The following is a 17,918-nucleotide window of genomic DNA, read 5'->3' on the forward strand; positions in this document are numbered from 1 at the left end:
ACAGCAACAGCAGCTCATTCTATTCCCATCTCTCTCTCTCTCTCTCTCTCTCTCTCTCATCTTTTATTTCTCTCCATCCCTCTCATTATAATCCTTCCTTCTTGTCTTTCTATCCCTCCACTCCACCTTTTCTGCTACCCTCTGCATCTTTCTATGTTCGTCTCCTTCTTTTTCCTGTCACCCTCTTTACTATCTTTTCTCTCTTCTCTCCCTGATTCCTTTTCCCTCTCTTCATCCCTATTTATGCTCTCTCTCTCACTCTCACCCTCCCCGTCTCTATGATCCCTCTTTCTTCAATGCCTCTCATGCCCTACAGCACTCTCCCTCTTCTCGCATCCCCTACCGTACTCGTCTTTCTATGTTCCCACCTTCTTCTCACCATCTCACAAATCTCTCCACCAGCTCCTCTCTCTCTCTCTCTCTCTCTCTCTCCCAGTTACAACCCCTCTTTCACCTCTCTCCCATCTTCTTGTGTTTCCCTTCTTGATTTTTGCACCTCTCTAATCCTTCTGTGATTCCTACATTCTTTTACTCATTCCACTCTTTCCTTTCCACTTTTTTTTCTTTATTCTCTCTCTCCATCTCCCTATGATCGTTTTTCTTATGCTTTAAAACGCCCTCCATCTTCTTTATCCCTCACTCTCCTCCTCTCAGTCCCTCTTTACCATTAACATACACTTTATCTCTCTCTCTCTCTCTCTCTCTCTCTCTCTCTCTCTCACTTTCTCTCATTCCATTACCTCCTCCTATTGCTCTATTACTTTTTTCATACATGAAGTGAGTGTGTCTGACACATTAAATTACTGAGTGTGCGTGTATGAGTGTGTGTGTGTGTGTGTGTGTGTGTGGTGAGAGAGATAGATAGATAGAGACCTTTTCTGAAGCTGAGTCCTCCCAGTGAACCCATTCTGTCTCCTTGAACTTTGTTTTGCTTCCACTGACACATGCAACCCTCACACACACACACACACACAAGAGTTTGATAACCTCACATAACACATAGCATAGGCTCTGAAATTCTTTGCAGGCTCCAGTGATACCTCAGCCGTCCAGAACCTGACCCGTCCAACCGAGTCCTCACAGAATAAAACCTGATTTCCTAACCGCTCTCCTTTCTCCTTCCACTGGAGTATATCTAGTGATTTCTGGCAAAATGTTTAACACGAGCGATGTGTCGTCTGCTCTGCAAAAGCCGCAACCCTTTTGTCACTCGTGCTTGTTTGGTGTCTAAAAGCTGGCAAGCGGTGCTACAGGAAATGCCGCGACATGTTGCAAAAAGCTCCTTGTGAGCCAGTGGAGTGATCTGGGCATTTACAAGTCTAAATATACCAGCCAGTATTGGCCTGGACCACACGAGGTCAAGTTTTACTGATTTCTTTTGCTTTTTATTTATTTATTTATTTAATTTTTGATTCAGTAAAGTACCTCGAATTGCGATTGTGTATAAAAGGTACTCTATAAACAAACATGCCTGGCCTAATGTAAAGCCTTCCCAGAAGAACAGAGGCTGTAACTGCAGGAAAGAGGGACAGCATATGTATTAAAGCAACACTGGGTAGTATTTTTACCTTAAAATTACAGCTTCAAACTCATTGTGATGATCCGCTGACCTGTAATAGAGAGAACAGAGCTTCTGCCTTTGCTAATTCAGGTTTAGCACTGCAGAAATTGCCCTATGTAAGTTCATTCGGAGGAGGGTAGGTAACAACTCTCACACCCTCCCCTCACCTTGATTAGACTCTGTAACTCTAGGGAGTGTCTTAGGGCAAAAATACCATTTAATACTCTACATTTCAGAAGTTGGTTTGGGGAATATTATCTAGTGTAGTTTCTATTATTCATTAATTTATTCATTAATTCATAATCCATAACCACTTCATCCTGGTCAGGCCTCTGGTGTGGCTTGAGCCTGCTCAGGCCCATCGGGCTCAAGGCAAGAACAAACCCAAGGCACCATATAACAGCACAGCTACTATAACAGAGAAACTTAAAAATAAAGCAAAAACAACCAATGATCATGAAAATAGCTCTTTTTAGCTGGAACACTGAGTTTGCATGTGTGTGTTGGTAGGTGTGTGTTTACGTTAACAGCATAATGATTTGAGCTTACTGCACATGACCATGTTCGGTTTGAACCGGTGCTTTATGAAAACTCAGACTCTGTCATGAGACAAACAGCCTCCATCACAAGAAGATTCCGGAAGCTGTGAAACAAAAACATATCGTCTTTCCTCTGTCGACTTATTTTAGCACTCAAAGTGGATTCTGTTCACTCGCTGAACTGTGAAACCCCCAGAAGGCAGAAAGGTGGCTTTCATTTTATGTGGAAAAAACAAGACTGTCAACAAACCTGCAAGACTCAGGAAAGCTGTGAAATATTTACTACATAATAACAGCGCATACAGTTTTGGACATATATAAACACCCATGGTTTCTTCTGAAATCTGAGCTGTGTGTAGGGAGTTTTACTGCTGTAACCCCCTCTGCTCCCCTGGGAAGGCTTCACTCTGCTGAGAGGTTTTGATGGCATTCAGCTAACGAGAACATTAGTGAGGTCAGGTACGGATGTAGGATGATTCGTTTTGGATCACAAACACCACTCCAACTCATCCACAAAGTGATAGATGGTGATCAATCACGGCAAAGAACACAGTCCCACTGCTCCATACCACACAAATCTCAACCAATCACAGAATACTCTCAAGCTGGAAGTGTGAAGGTTAGCGCTTCCTGCCTCAGAAACATGTAAAGCATCCAAGCGTCTTTCAAACGGCCACTAACAGGACTTGATTTCACAGCTTAACACGCTTGCATGAGAACACTAATTGCTTGTTCTGTTACATTAACTGATTAGCAGATGCTAGCCTTAATGAAGCCTACAGGGCAGCATTACGTAAATAAAATTAATTAAAGGCCACTTCTTGACTCTACTCTGCTTTTCTACTTCTCCATCAGGTAAATGTGGTCCTGGTTCTGAAACCGGGTTCTTTAATAGTCCCTGTTCTTTCGTGGTTAAAAGTGAGCTTAGTAGGGACTAAACGGTGATGTGTAAACCTTGCACAGCACCGATTGTCCAGAGTCGTCACTCTACGCCACGCAACGCAGACGACCAGCACCAACTCTCCATTTGTAAAATCTCCAGCTGCAGCAAAGATTACATTTGTTTTTATCTGACTCACGGTTCAAATGCTCATACTAATAGATATATGAATATTTTATGTAGTTAACAACAAAATTAATGTCAAATCAAATTACCGTTACAATGACAATTTAATATGTGTAAGTGCACACAGAATTGGACGATTTTAAATAAATTCTGTAAAATGTTCTGTTCTCATTTCAAGTCAAATATAATGACTAGTCTCGTAGTTGCGGTTGACTTTACTGCTTTTCATAACGTCGACCCTCCTCCACTTGCAGCGTAACCAAGAAAGCGGATTGGCTTTATTTACTGAAGGCGGGACTTGCGTGTTACGAGAACTCTCATTGATATTTCAACATGTGATATTTTCTATCCTCCTACAAAACTTACATAGTGCGGTTTCTGCAGTGTTGAGCACAGAATGGCAACGACAGAGACACTATTTTCCCTATTACAGCTCAGTGAAGCCTCACAATGATTTTGAAGCTGCATATTAAAGCTAAAAATACTACCTACCGTTGCTTTAATGCTGAGAGTCTGGTAACTGGAGAAAGCTTTGGGAGAAAACCTACGGCTAGTGACTGAACTGGACAATGGTAAATGGAGCTCATTCTCACTTGTCTCCCACACCTACAGTCACGCCAGAAACAAACTCAGTTAAACCGCATTGGCACGAGCTGAGCGAATGGGAGAGAGGGAGGAAAAAGATGCAGAGACAGAGGCAGGAAGGTGCGTTAGTTACTGATTTAGCGCAGGTGGAGGTGCTGGAGCTTTGCCCAACTTTACAGCTGCAGCTCCTCTCCTCCTCTTCTCTGTTCTGTCCTCTAAATCCCTCTTCTCTCCTCTGAGACTGTCTTTTCTAGTCTAATGTCCATTCCAAATAGCTTTAGCAATCCAGCTTATCACAAGAATGAACAACAACAACAACAAAAACAATGCAAAAAATATTTACAGTAAATTTCATAGCGATATGAGGGTTTAATTCCAGCTGTTACACGAACTCACGCTATCAGCAGCTCTTTCAACTTAATTTATCTCTCTCTCTAAAGGTCTCCTGCCACATCTTTCTCCTTATGTCTCGCATTTGTCTCTCTCTCTCCAACCCTCATCTCTTTATGTCTCTATTTCTCTCTTTTTTTTCTCGTCTTGTCTCCACCATTTGTATCACTGCACACTTCTCTCTATCCATCGGTCTCTTTCCGCCTCTTTTTCTGTGTTTCTGGACCTGCCCCCAAAACTGTATCTCTTTTTTCTTACTACAACTCTCCTTCTATCTCTTTTCCTCTCTCTCCTACCATCTCCCTCGCTCTTGATACCACCCCCCACTTTTACACTGCGATCCCACCTGCTCCCGCCTTTTCCAAACAGCCATTTCTCTCTTCCTAACAGTCTACACACAAAATCCTCATGGGATTCACACAAACACACAAACACACACACACACACACACACACACACACACACACACACACAATGTGTCTTGATCCCTCTCCCCGTCCCCCCTATTCCCAACAGGTCCCAAGAGTTCCAGCACATCCTTCATTTCTGTCCGTCCTTCCCTAGTCTCCCTGTTAATGCATAAATCTGCAGTACGGTGGAAAGAGGGGGATTTTCACTCCTCTTCCCACCTTCCATCCACACACACACACTATGGAGAAATGACACAAGAGCACTAGTAACTCACAGAAAATGACTGTCGGATGCACGATGACAAGAAACCAAAGAGAAGAAGAAGAAGAAGAAGAAAAAGAAAGAAAGAAAGAGAGAGAGAGAGAGAGAGAGAGAGAGAGAGAGAGAGAGAGAGAGAGAGAATTAAGTTAAGGGAGAACTGCACTGAACAGATTCAGAAAGTGGGAGAGGGTTGGGAAATGTCCCAGACTGAAAATATAGAAAGTGAGAGCAAGCAAGCGATAGAGAGAAAGAAAGAGAGAGTGAGAGAGAGGGAGAAATAGAGAGAGACAAAAGAAGAAGAAAAAAACAGAGACTGAGGTATGAAAATGGAGGAGTGTCATACTCACAGTCTCAGACATCCTTTCTTCGGGTCGTTACTCTCATCTCTGCAGCGAGCAGCGGTCCCACACACACACACACACACACACACACACACACACACACACACACACAAACACACTCTCACTGCGCTTTTTTTCCAGCCCTCTGTACCCTCTTCCACTGTCCTCCTCTTCTCCTTGTAATCCTTTTCTTTCTTTTTGTCTTACTGTTTCTTTCTCCCTCGCTGTCTCTGGATGGAAGACTTCAGCACTAATGCCCCTCTGCTCACTGAAAAAAACCCTCTATCTCTCTCTCTCATTCCCCTGTTCTTGCTCTTCTCCCCTCCTTCTGCCTCACCCCTTTTTCTCTTTCCCACCCTCCCTCCCTCCCTCCACTCTCCTCTTTCTCCGACTCTCACTTTTCCTCTCACTCTCTCAGGCAGTTCATTTCACATCTCCATTTACTCTCTCCCTGTTTATTATGTATTACCTCTCTCTTCCCTTTCTACATCTTCTATCTCTCCTTTCCCTCCGTTCGCTGGTTTGGTCACTCCTCTATTATTCCCTCTCTCTCTCCCTCTGATCGCTTTTTCTTCTCCCTCTCACCTGTCTTTACACTGTTTCTACTTATTTTGTCTCTTTTTTACTCTATTTTTCTTTTTTTTTCTTCACTTCCCCTTTGTTCTCTGTTCTCAACTCTCTCTCTCTCTGATTCTCTCTCTCTCTCCCTCTCATACACATTTTCTCTCCCTCTCTCAAACTGTTCAATTCACATCTCTATTGACTTTCACTGTTTATATCATAGCATCCCCTCCTTTCTTCTCTCTTTATCTCATTTCCTCTTTATCACTTTTACTTTGCAGAGAGCAGGTGCTATAAGGATGTGTGTGTGTGTGTGTGTGTGTGTGTGAGAGAGAGAGAAAAACAGAGAGAAAGAGAGAGAGAGAGAGAGAGAGAGAGAGAGAGAGAGAGAGAGAAAGAATGAGAGAGAGAGGACAATGAAAAAGGTTTTGGGGGCTTCAACGTTCCTGAGTGCTCCAGATATAGATGTATGACATCATTGCCACAGAGCCACGTGTGCACATACTCACACACCTTACACATAACATACACTCTGACACACACACACACACACACACACACACACACACACAGAGCACGTGAAAATGCTGAGTGCTCCAAAAATAGACCTGTGACTTCATCGACCCGTGGACCCTTCGTCCCTTTGAGACTCAACTCTCATTCATATTGTATACAAGTGACAGTGTGTGTGTGTGTGTGTGTGTGTATGTATGTGTGTGTCTGTGTGTGCGTGCATGAATGTATGTGCATGTGTCTGCTAAGTTACTATGATGTCCTCTTAAAGAGCAGAGGGACAGTCACAGACTGCCTCACTCTGTCTCTCTTACAAAACTTGTAGGTCTTCTTCCTTTCAGCTGCAAACAAGTGATGAGGACTGCAGGGTTTTAACAAGGGACACATATAAGAGTGTGTGTGTGTGTGTTTGTGTGTGTGAGAGAGAGAGAGAGAGAGAGAGAGAGAGAGAGAGAGAGAGAGAGAAGGAGATGTATTATTTAGCCTGGATTTCAGATGTATGAAGCTCACTCCTGCGGAACAGTGAAAATTTAAAAATAGCTTCCAAAGTTCAGTCTTAGAGGTTGCTTTTTCTGTTTCTCCTGATCCGTTCTTCTCACACTATTCAACAACGATGAGGTCGACAAAGTTCAATTTAACACTAACGTACACGGGTTAATCAGCGTCCAGCACAAACAGAACAGAGTCCGAGCAGCCGTACTTAGTCTCACACTCTTTTGGTGGGGCCAGCCTTCTGTGTCGCTCCATCACTCAGCAGGATGTGAGTGAATGCAGGCGTATGTTAACAGAACCCGCAGTTCGCTACCGCAAACCTAGCTAGTGGATTGACTTGATAAAAAAGTAAATTAAAGAGAAAATTGGGTAAAAATCACTTCTAAGAGCACAAAAATGCGGTCTATATCTGAGCAGGTGAGCCGTGAAAAATGCTGACGTAAACCTACTCCTAACACAAAAGCTTTCGTTTTATCACTAGCTGAAAGCGGAGTTCCTCTCTGGTCCTGCTGAGGTCAGATGGTTTTGGAGAACAGGATTTTAGCTACAGACAGGAGCCGTCTTAACTGCTTTAGATCCACAATGATATCTGGGATACACTACAGAGTCAGGCTGATTAAAAATATTATATCCTCGCTGTCTGAGTTTTTGTGGATCGTTTGAAATCAGACCAACATTAAAACGACAAAATTACATGAAATAAAGTATTTTCCACTGATTTTCCACTGAAATTTAAGAAGGTACTTCCTTCTCCTGTGAAAGTACTATTTTGGAGATACGTAAATGTATTTGGACTGCCACAATACATAAAGCAAGAGAGCAGTAAATCCAAATGCAGTCAAACTTGAAACGCAATTCTGTCCGAGCACATGCTTCCTCCAAGACATGTGAAGCCAACCACTACTTCTTTTCAAACTACTGCTAACATGACAACACAGGGCAGCTCAACACACTTAAAGGAGAATGCTAATCTGCAAATCTGTCATGCCGGCTGATCTAAGAGTAAAAGTTTGGACTGCATGAGCCAGCAGTTACGACTTTGGTACTTTGGTGATGCTATGCCCGCTTTCTCCTAATCAGAGTCAGTGTCAGCGTTAGCATTTTTGGCTAAACTGTCTGTTTGACCCTGAGTAACTCAGATCTAAGTCTAGAGGGAATCAGCACTCTGCAGTTTAGCGTTTAACACATTCAGTCCAATTCAGGAGCTAATGACTGGCTCTTACTGAGTCAGCTCACATATACTTAACACAGAAACTGCTAAACTCCAATAGACCTTTCTCAAATAAACAAACAAAAAAAAGATAAAAGAGAGGCTTCAGTTGAGATGTTACTGAGGTCTCATTTTCATGAAGTGACCTAAACAGCCAAGATTTCTTCGGAAATCTATGTTATTAACAAGTCCGTGCCCCAATGCGACAGCAGCTGCTTCTGCACTCGGTGCGGAAATAGTCCCAACAGCATTAGTGAAATCAGTAACTCAGCTAACAAACAATGTCCCCTTAACATTTGCTGGCACTGTATTTTATTCCCATGTATAAGAAATGTACAAGATGTACAAGTTAAACAGATGTGTGTTGCAGAAAAGACATTCCAGGGACATAATTAAAATCTTACAGTGGGCCGCATTTAGCCCAGGGGCCAGACTTTGGACTTCAAAATAACAGTGATGCTTCACTGAGATGTAACAGGGAGAACAGAGCTTCTGTTGTTGCTACTCCAGGCTCAGCACTGAAGAATCTGCAATATGTAACTTTTGGACGAGGGTAGGACAGTGCTGTAAAAGTGTATTTCACTCTGCAATTGTAGGGGCAGCCCATGAACACAAATACAAATATTTACCTAGTGTTCCTTTAAGCTCATGTGCAGCTACTCCAATTCAATTGCCAAGCACTTTTCAGTTAAAATGAAGAGCGTCTGTGCAACTGAACATGTGTGACAGCGATGAGTGTATCTTAAAGTAAACTGCATTCAAACCTATATCCCACACAGGCATATATTTATACTGCCCTCTGCTGGACATCTCAGACACTGCACGTTCAATGTGCAGTTCACGCCCAGATGGATGCAGCCTCCAATTCAGCCGTAATTGTTTCTCCTGTTTTGCATTAAATCTCTGGTAGGTGGAATAGACCTGCAGAGAATCTCAGTTTTATTTGTTTACTTGTCGATTCCTCTGCTTCATCTCTTTACACAGATGTTCACTCCATCTTCTCTATGGTAGTCTGTCTGAGAGAGTGTTTCAATGGCAGCAGTGCATCAGAAACACATGCTGTTCCCAACAGACTGCACCACGCTGCACTTGTGTTTGTGTGTGTGTGTGTTTGAATAATAAATATTTCTGAGGGAATATCTGCACTAGTACAGTCTGAAACGGCAGGACCATAACCGAACAATATTGCCAGAGGCCTTTTGTTGCCGCAATAAACAATTCATTATCAGCAGGGGTTCTGAATATTGGAACAATGCGTCTTAATCTCAGCCGCACTTTATCCTTGTCACTAATTTGGCATTATGATTCGCGTTTCACTAAAATACGACTCACATTCATTTCCAATTACTGAAAATAGTCCAGCTAGCTATGACAACAGCAGTTTCACAGTGGGATGTGCAAAACAAAATGCTGCTTTTATAGGACTCTGGAGTTCTGTGATGAAGAAAACATGGATAAAATGGACAAAATGAGATTTAACATCCAGAAACTGGGTATTTGTTTTCCTAAGAAGAAAAAAGATGTACACAAAAACTCTCAGGGATAATAGCACCCCCTTGAGGACAATCTGTACCCTGCTAAACATGAGCAAGTGAGTTTAAAACTTAAAACCCTGAAAACGGAAAAGCAACATGAAGCCCAGCCCAAGACCACTACTGTGCCCTAGTTTCTGGGTTAATATCAGCCTGGAAATTATTCCACAAACTGCTTTCATTAGGTGCTGACTCACTACATTGTAACAAAATAGCAAAAAATCTTTTGATTTTGATTGAAACATGAGTCCACACCTCCAGCCATTTCACTGTGAGAGAGTTTTCTGTGAAGACAAGCGTGCGGGTGGATCCACTTTAACTGCGCTGGGCTTGAGAGGTATTTTATGAAGTCTGAGTTTTGCTCCCATGAGAAATGTGGCTTTAATTCCTCTGAAAAGAAGTAAGTCTCCTATAAGATAAATTAAACAGTGGGATGTGTGTGTGTGTGTGTGTGTGTGAGAGAGAGAGAGAATACAAAGAGTATTAAAGATATTGACATAATCCCACCTCTATAACTCTCTAATTCTTTCTTCTCTCTCTTTCTCCAGTCCTATTTAAATTATCTCTCGTTTTTTCTTCTCTCAAGTTCTCTGTACTTTCTTCAATCTCACTTTCCAACTCTTTTCCATCTCCCTCTCATTTTCTACCCCTCTATTTACCTCATCCCATTCCTACTCTTTATGTTGTCCACTCTCCCTCTCCCGCACTCATCACTATCCTTCTCTCTCTCTCTCTCTCTCTCTGCACATTCACTAGTCTTTATCCGTGGATCCCTCCGACATGTCTTTTCCATTACCATAGAGACAAGGCACTAAAACTTTCATCACCCCCAGGGGAGAAGAGATGGTTGGAGGGATGGAGGAAAAGGGGGAATGAGGAAAAGAAAGTCAGATCCGGGGACTAGCCCGGCTTCGGAAGAAAAACATCACTGTCGCCCTCAAGTGGCAAAACAGAGAAAAACGCCCCAATCGCGCCAATGTTCCATGTGGGATTTTCTGTCCTCCTTTGGAGGTGTTTATCATCCTCTGATGAAGAAACATGTGCATACACAGATACTTTCCACCCAAATAGCCATGAGAACATGTCGATATTTAATATTAATATTTCCATTTGAGGTTGAATTTAACACCAGAGTAGTGAAATGTTATGCTATGGCTATGCTGTGATAACTCAACTGTTTCGCTACTATGGAAGAGGTACAGTTTCTTCCTACTACGTTTAATAAGTGCTGTACATGTTTTTAACAGATTCTAATGTTGGCCAAACTAACAGCATTTCTACAGTAACTCACACCGACGTTACATTTAATAAAACACTTTTATTCTTGGGCTCCGTCTACAGTTGAAGAGTGTAATTCACTTGTACAGCACTGTTCTTAAATCAAGGAGCAGGGGTGGTTTTCTACTCTCTTCCAAAAGTTACATAGCTCCATTTCTGCAGTGCTGAGCCCTGAGAGGCTCTATTCTCCTTATTACTGTTCAGTGACACATGATATATTTCACATTAAACCACCCTGGCTTTGTTTATATCCTTACAATTTAACTACACCAATTTATTTCAACTATTAAAACATCTTCAGAGTTCTCCTGTGAGCCAGGAGTCAGGTGTGTCCAATAGGAGAACGGAACAGAAAGAGTCCTCACTTCTGGTTATACAGCTTAATAAGAAATCCTGCTTTATATAATCTCCCCGAGAGCCAGCACTTATCTCAACAAACCATTACAGCAGAGGATACCTGCTCTTTCCTTATCACAGACCCACCAGGTCAATCCGTCTTAACCTCACAGGGGATCCAATTTTTAGTGTAGAGGAAGGGGAGGAGAGAGGGTAAAGAAGGGATTTTTAGGTTCGACATGGCCGAATAATTGTGTGTGAGTGGAAAAAAAATATTTATGGAAATTAAGAATGTCAACACACTGTAGTTGAAGCTCCCTAATTTATTAAGGCATTAATGCTGCAACGCAAAATGCTGATTCATGATGAAAGCCATGTAGGGCAAAACATTGCAGCATTAACCCTTATAATTTAGGGAACTTCAAATACAGAGTGCGGACATGCTTTATATTTCCCCTGTGTTTGTGTCATGTGTTTGCACATGAAACACACTGTGGTGTGTAAAAAATCTTAAACCATTCATTCATTATCTGTAAGCGCTTATCCAGTTCAGGGTCGCGGTGGGTCCAGAGCCTACCTGGAATCATTCAGGGCGCAAGGCGGGAATACACCCTGGAGGGGGCACCACTCCTTCACAGGGCAACATACACTCACACCTTTGGTTTTTGGACTGTGGGAAGAAACCGGAGCACCCGGTGGAAACCCACACGGACACAGGGAGAACACACCACACTCCTCACAGACAGTCACCCAGTGGAAACCCACACGGACACGAGGAGAACACACCACACTCCTCACAGACAGTCACCCGGAGGAAACTCACGCAGACACAGGGAGAACACACCACACTCCTCACAGACAGTCACCCTGAGGAAACCCACGCAGACACAGGGAGAACACACCACACTCCTCACAGACAGTCACCCGGAGGAAACTCACGCAGACACAGGGAGAACACACCACACTCCTCACAGACAGTCACCCGGAGCGGGAATCAAACCCACAACCTCCAGGCCCCTGGAGCTGTGTGACTGCAACACTACCTGCTGCGCCACTGTGCTGCCAATCTTAAACCAGCAGAAGTATAATATAATCATCACGTCAGTACACTTCCATTCATTTTACATCCTGTTCATGCCAAAACTTAAAGTATGCCACACAAACTGCATTAACTATTTATCAGCTACTCTTGCCACAACCACTATGAGCAAAACAAATTCAGTCACAAGAAGCTAGCAATAAATAGACTGCTGAGGACATCTACATTTTTCCTTTTACTACCATTACTCTAATACAATCAAAATTAATAAAACCCCAAAAGATTTAACAGTAAATAACACTACTAGATTTAGTCATGGGTCCCTTCTTAAAATACTGAATCATTCTTCCCTTGTTAAAATACAGATACGTCATTAAAACACCTCACATCATTTCTCACTCACATCTCAGTGACTGAACTGTACAACAAGCAGACCTTCTGTTTAATAACCTGTGTCAGAGAAGATCCACTGAAGTGTTCTTTCAAATACAGAAATAAAATATAGACGTGTTATTTTCCTGTCACTGACTACAAAATATGAAACATCTTCAGAGGTCTATTTACAATATTTCACCACAAAAAAAAAAAAAATCACCACAGACATTATTTCATTAGAAAATGCACAAAAATTTCCACCAACCTGCTGTGATCTCGCCCCACGCCCCACACACGGATGCTACTGACTGGCTGAGAGTGTAGTAGGGTGTGGTCTAAAGGGTCAATCAGGGTCAATGTGATGTCCTGCAGAACCAATAGCATCGCTTTGCCCTGAAAAAAAGAAAATGACATTTCTGTCATTGTATGAAACACAAAATAAATAATTAATTGATTGATGGTCTGTAAGCGCTTATCCAGTTCAGGGTCGCAGTGGGTCCGGAGCCTACCCGGAAACACTGGACGCAAGGCAGGAACAAACCCCAGAAGCGGTGCCAGTCCCCCACAGGGTGACACACACCCACAGACTCACTCACACCCATGGACACTTTTGAGTCGTCAATCCACCTACCAATGTGTATTTTCGGACCAGAGGAAACCCATGCAGACACAGGGAGAACACACCAAAATCACTCGGAGCGGGACTCGAACCCACAACCTCCAGGTCCCTGGAGCTGTGTGACTATGACACAATGAAACCACAACAAAGGTGGAGGTAACATTAAGCATTGTTTGCTCATTGTGTATTCACTTGCTGTTATTGTTTGGGACTGAACACAGCTCTGTGACAGATCAGTAGAGGAATAATTTTACGAGCTGCTGTTGTGAGTCGCATAAAAACAAATGTGATCTCTGCTGTAGCTGGAGATTTTACAGATGGAGAGTTTGTGCTGGACGTCTGCGTTGCGTGGCGTAGAGTGACAAGGTTTGCAAATGCAAGGTACAAAATTAGCCTAATGGCCAGGTGGATTTCAGTAGAGCAGGTACCATGCAGTGGGAAAGTGCCGTAATTATGTAAGTGGTCTAAAATTTTGGTCATAGTGCATTTCTTAAAGAATAATGAGATTATAAATCCATGTATCCTCCTCTTCCTCAGTCTACCTTACCTCCTCCCTCTCTGCTGTGTTGGCTCTCTCTCTCCGGCGGAGTGTGTGTGCCTGAGGGGGTGTGTTTGGTCGCTGGAGGAGTCTGATGCAGTCGCTGACCACAGCGCTGCTCCTGCCGGCCACCAGATCTGCTTCATACACCTCCATCCAGCCCAGAGAGTGCACACGAAACACCTGAGGCACACACACAAACAGCTGCTTCATGCATTTATCTGTCATTTTATGATATACAGTGGAATGTGTCTTCCGCATTTAACACATCCATAGCATTGAACACAAAGACACACACACACACACACTGGTGCACTAGGTACAGTAAACACACACACACACAACACACACTAGTGCCCAAGAGGCAGTGAACACACACAAAGACACACACATAAATAATATATATGAACTTTATAAGATCTGTCTCATCTTTGAAGTATTTCACATGGATCACTTCTCAGTGATGCTCAGTGTTTTTAAAACATACTCATTTCCTATTTACAGCCCAGAAAAACTGTACTGCTTTAGTGACCAGTGTGCCATCTGCAATGCACAGAGGAGCTCTGTGTTTCTGAGACATACACCCACTCTCTCTCGCTCCTTTCTTTCTCCCTTTTCCACGCCTCCTTCTCTCTTAATACAATGGAGCGCTTTAGAGCTGGTATTTATCTGCATGTTGCTCCCTTGGAAGAACTGTAATTAAAGCCGTAAAGAAAAGCCAACCCTTCATTGTCTCAAGTTCCACTGCATCCACTCGGAGTGACTTTTGTTTCCTCTCATTTCTTCTATCTGTTAACTCACATCAGTGAGTCCAGATGTCAATGTCATCCCAGCACATGCTTGTACCACACTGCGGATTATGTAATCCCACAGTGCATTGCGTTTAGCCATTAAAACAAGAAAGTGTTTACTCTGTCCGTCCTCCTTATCTTCCCCCAATCCTTTCTTTTCTCTCTACACAGACAAATAAAATTAAGCATGTTCTATATTTACACTACCAGCAGGGGGCGCTCATGGCCTGGTGGTTACAGAACTGGGCTTGTAACTAGAAGGTTGCTGGTTCGAACACCAGACTCGGCAGGTCATGACTGAAGTGCCCTTGAGCAAGGAACCTAGCCCCCAACTGCTCCCCAGGAGCCATGGCTAGGGCATGTGTTCTCACTGCCCCCTAGTGTTCACTAGTGTGTGTAAATGTGTGTTTCACTGCACGGATTGGGTTAAATGTGGATACGAAATTCCTTTGTTAGCACAGTGGCTAATAAACTGAGTCTAATTCTAATTCTAAAAGTGGCAACAAAAAACCCACAAATTATTGCAGTTCCATTTTCAGCCAAAAGGGGAATCCTGATGAGCACTCTCTTCTATTCGACATTATCATAAATAGCCCAAGAGTGTCCCTTGTGGCCTGGAAGAGTGTGAACAACAAGGGCATGAGCATTCAATGTATTTTCAGGCAATCGCATCAACCAGGCTCAAACAAACAATGTGAAGGTGCGAGTGTACGCAATGCAACAGGGCTTACGTCCCTGAGACATCTCTGATTAATGCTAATATGGGAGCAGTTGCCCAACTCAGAAACAACACCTAAGTGGAATACAGAGGTCAGTGCTGTATGAGAACACACCTGTGTGTCCAGGTCATCAATGGGGATGACTGTATCAGCAGGAGCATGTGGCACTTTCGCTCTGTGAAAAGAAAACAGAGGTTTTGGCTTTAAAAGCATCTCAGCTTTTTGAAATAAAATGTCTCCCGTGTTGGATGTGTTCAAATGATGGGGCTAAAGGTAATCTAGACACATCTGCTGAATGGCTACAGTGACTTGTCTAAAAGTTTGTTTGTTTGTACATTTATATGACTTTTGACTTTATGCTGCATACCCATTCCTTTAAAGCAACACTAGGTAGTATTTTTATCGTAAAATGCCAGCTTCAGAATCATTGTGATACTCCAGTGAGCTAGAACAGAGCCTTTGCCTTTGCTACTCTGAGCTCAGCACTGCAGAAACTGCACTATGCATTACACTCTGCAGCTGTAGAGGGTGCCCAGGAGCAAAAATACCAAATACATTTGTATACAGTAATAAACGCATAGTGTTGCTTTAAGTTACATTAAAATATACTTTGGCCTTGTGTCTCCAGTTTCTTTAATTTTATTACAACACTTCAACAACTATGACGTATACATCATCAATGTTGTGTGTGGCTGTTCCTCACTAACGCTTTTGATGAATAATGAGAGGGTAAGTGAGTATTTACCTAAGGTTTACGTAGCTGTAAGGCATGCAGCGAGCTCCTTCACACCATCTCTCCCTCTCCCTCCTCTCCTCCACCCTTCTGCTCTCTCGCTCTCTCTGCTCCTCCACTCTCCTTCTCTCTTCCTCCATCCTCCTGCTCTCCTGCTCTCTCTGCACTTCAACTTTCCTGCACTCTCGCTCTCTCTGCTCCTCCACCCTTCTGCTCCCTCGCTCCCTCTGCTCCTCCTTCCTCCTGCTCTCTCGATCCCTGGAGTCGGAGTGGATGGAGGCCTCCTTCTGGTTCTGTGGAAAGGGAAAGATGCAGTAAATCAAGGGTTCTCTGCCTTTCACGCCTCAAGGCCCGGTTGTTTACCACCAAAATGCATGAAAACACATTGATGTTTGAGTGCCTACCCCTGCAATACGTTACATGTATAATTAAACTTAACATATCAATAGAGTCGGCTAATGTGTGCAGAATGGTGGCAGATTAATTAGAGTACGTCTTAATATTTAAACCTCTCAAACTGCTCAAAGGAGACGGCTGAAACAGGAAGTGTGTATGTTGATGCATATGCAGCCAAATGTAGATAAGAATGCTTTGTGCACCAGTGTTGCGGGAGTTATATTAATATTGTACTTTGAAAAAATAATATTTCATTTATGTTATTTAGTCAATAGTCGGTGTGTGAGTGTGTGTCGCCCTGCGATGGACTGGCACCCCCCCTCCAGGGTGTGTTCCTGCCTCGCGCCCTGTGATTCTGGGTAGGCTCCGGACCCACCACAACTCTGAACTGGGTAAGTGGTTACAGACTGAGTATGAATGAATGAATGAATGAATGAATGCATAGTCAATAACATGGATTCCTGTTATATTAGTTTCCACTCAGTTTTGGTACAATTTCCTCAGAAATCTTATATAAATTGCATACGTGTGTGTGTGTGTGTGTGTGTGTCTGTATCTTACCAGGTAATTGTTGTTAAGGAAGCTGTTAACAGGTTCAGTCACTTCAAAGCAGAGTGAGGTGGGTGAAGAAGAAGATGATGAAGGCACAGGCTCCACAGAGCTGTCTGATACGATGCTACTAGGTCTCTGTAAACACACACATAAACATAGTCATTTAAAACTGAGACGAGTAATTTACAAATGCATCTTATAAATAAAAGACACAATGTATTTGATGCAAAACACTGAACAGCGCTCCCTTGTGGAGGAGATGCTTACAGTGAGAAAATATGTGAGGAAATGGGACCACTTGTGAAGCAGTTTCTAAACTTGAGTCAGTGAGTGAGTGAGTGAGTGTGTGTGTGAGTGAGTGTGAGTATGTGAGTGAATGAGTGAGTGAGTGAGTGAGTGAGAGTATGTGAGTGAATGAGTGAGTGAGTGAGTGTGAGTGAGTATGTGAGTGAGTGAGTGAATATGTGAGTGAGTGAGTGAGTGAGTGTGAGTGAGTATGTGAGTGAGTGAGTGAGTGAATATGTGAGTGAGTGAATATGTGAGTGAGTATGTGAGTGAGTGAGTGAGTGTGAGTGAGTGAATATGTGAGTGAGTGAGTGAGTATGTGAGTGAGTGAGTGAGTGAGTGAGTGTGAGTGAGTGAGTGTGAGTGAGTGAATATGTGAGTGAGTGAGTGAATATGTGAGTGAGTGAGTGAGTGTGAGTGAGTGAATATGTGAGTGAGTGAGTGAGTGTGAGTGAGTGAATATGTGAGTGAGTGAGTGAGTGAGTGAGTGAGTGATTGATTGTGTGAATGAGTGGGTGAGTGGGTGAATGAGTGGGTGTGTGAGTGAGTGAATGTGTGAGTGAGTGAGTGTGTGAGTGTGTAAGTATGTGAGTGAGTGAGCGAAAAGTTTACATTATATCTGTGTGTGTGTGTATGGTGAGTGGTATCTGTGAGTGGGTGAGTGGGTGAATGAGTGGGTGTGTGAGTCAGTGAGTGAGTGAGTGAGTGTGTGTGTGAGTGAGTGTGAGTATGTGAGTGAATGAGTGAGTGAGTGAGTGAGTGAGAGTATGTGAGTGAATGAGTGAGTGAGTGAGT

General features: G+C 43.1%; 1 protein-coding gene across 3 annotated transcripts in view; it reads right to left on the reverse strand.

The window, feature by feature from the left end:
• LOC136664837 (amyloid beta precursor protein binding family B member 2) overlaps positions 1 to 17,918 on the reverse strand; it is a 51,261-nt gene that overhangs the window by 26,217 nt on the left and 7,126 nt on the right. For 2 of the 3 annotated variants that reach the window (XM_066642280.1, XM_066642279.1), the window contains exons 4-8: positions 16,848 to 16,973; positions 15,903 to 16,183; positions 15,272 to 15,332; positions 13,657 to 13,830; positions 12,756 to 12,883 (exon numbers count right to left, since the gene is read on the reverse strand). In XM_066642280.1, the coding sequence (XP_066498377.1) occupies positions 12,756 to 12,883; positions 13,657 to 13,830; positions 15,272 to 15,332; positions 15,903 to 16,183; positions 16,848 to 16,973 (770 nt within the window). Of the gene's footprint in view, positions 1 to 5,160; positions 5,170 to 12,755; positions 12,884 to 13,656; positions 13,831 to 15,271; positions 15,333 to 15,902; positions 16,184 to 16,847; positions 16,974 to 17,918 lie in introns of those variants that run through there. The other variant, XM_066642282.1, reaches the window with a different exon arrangement.

The sequence above is a fragment of the Hoplias malabaricus genome, chromosome 13 (genome assembly GCF_029633855.1).
Source record: "Hoplias malabaricus isolate fHopMal1 chromosome 13, fHopMal1.hap1, whole genome shotgun sequence".
Lineage (NCBI taxonomy): Eukaryota > Metazoa > Chordata > Actinopteri > Characiformes > Erythrinidae > Hoplias > Hoplias malabaricus.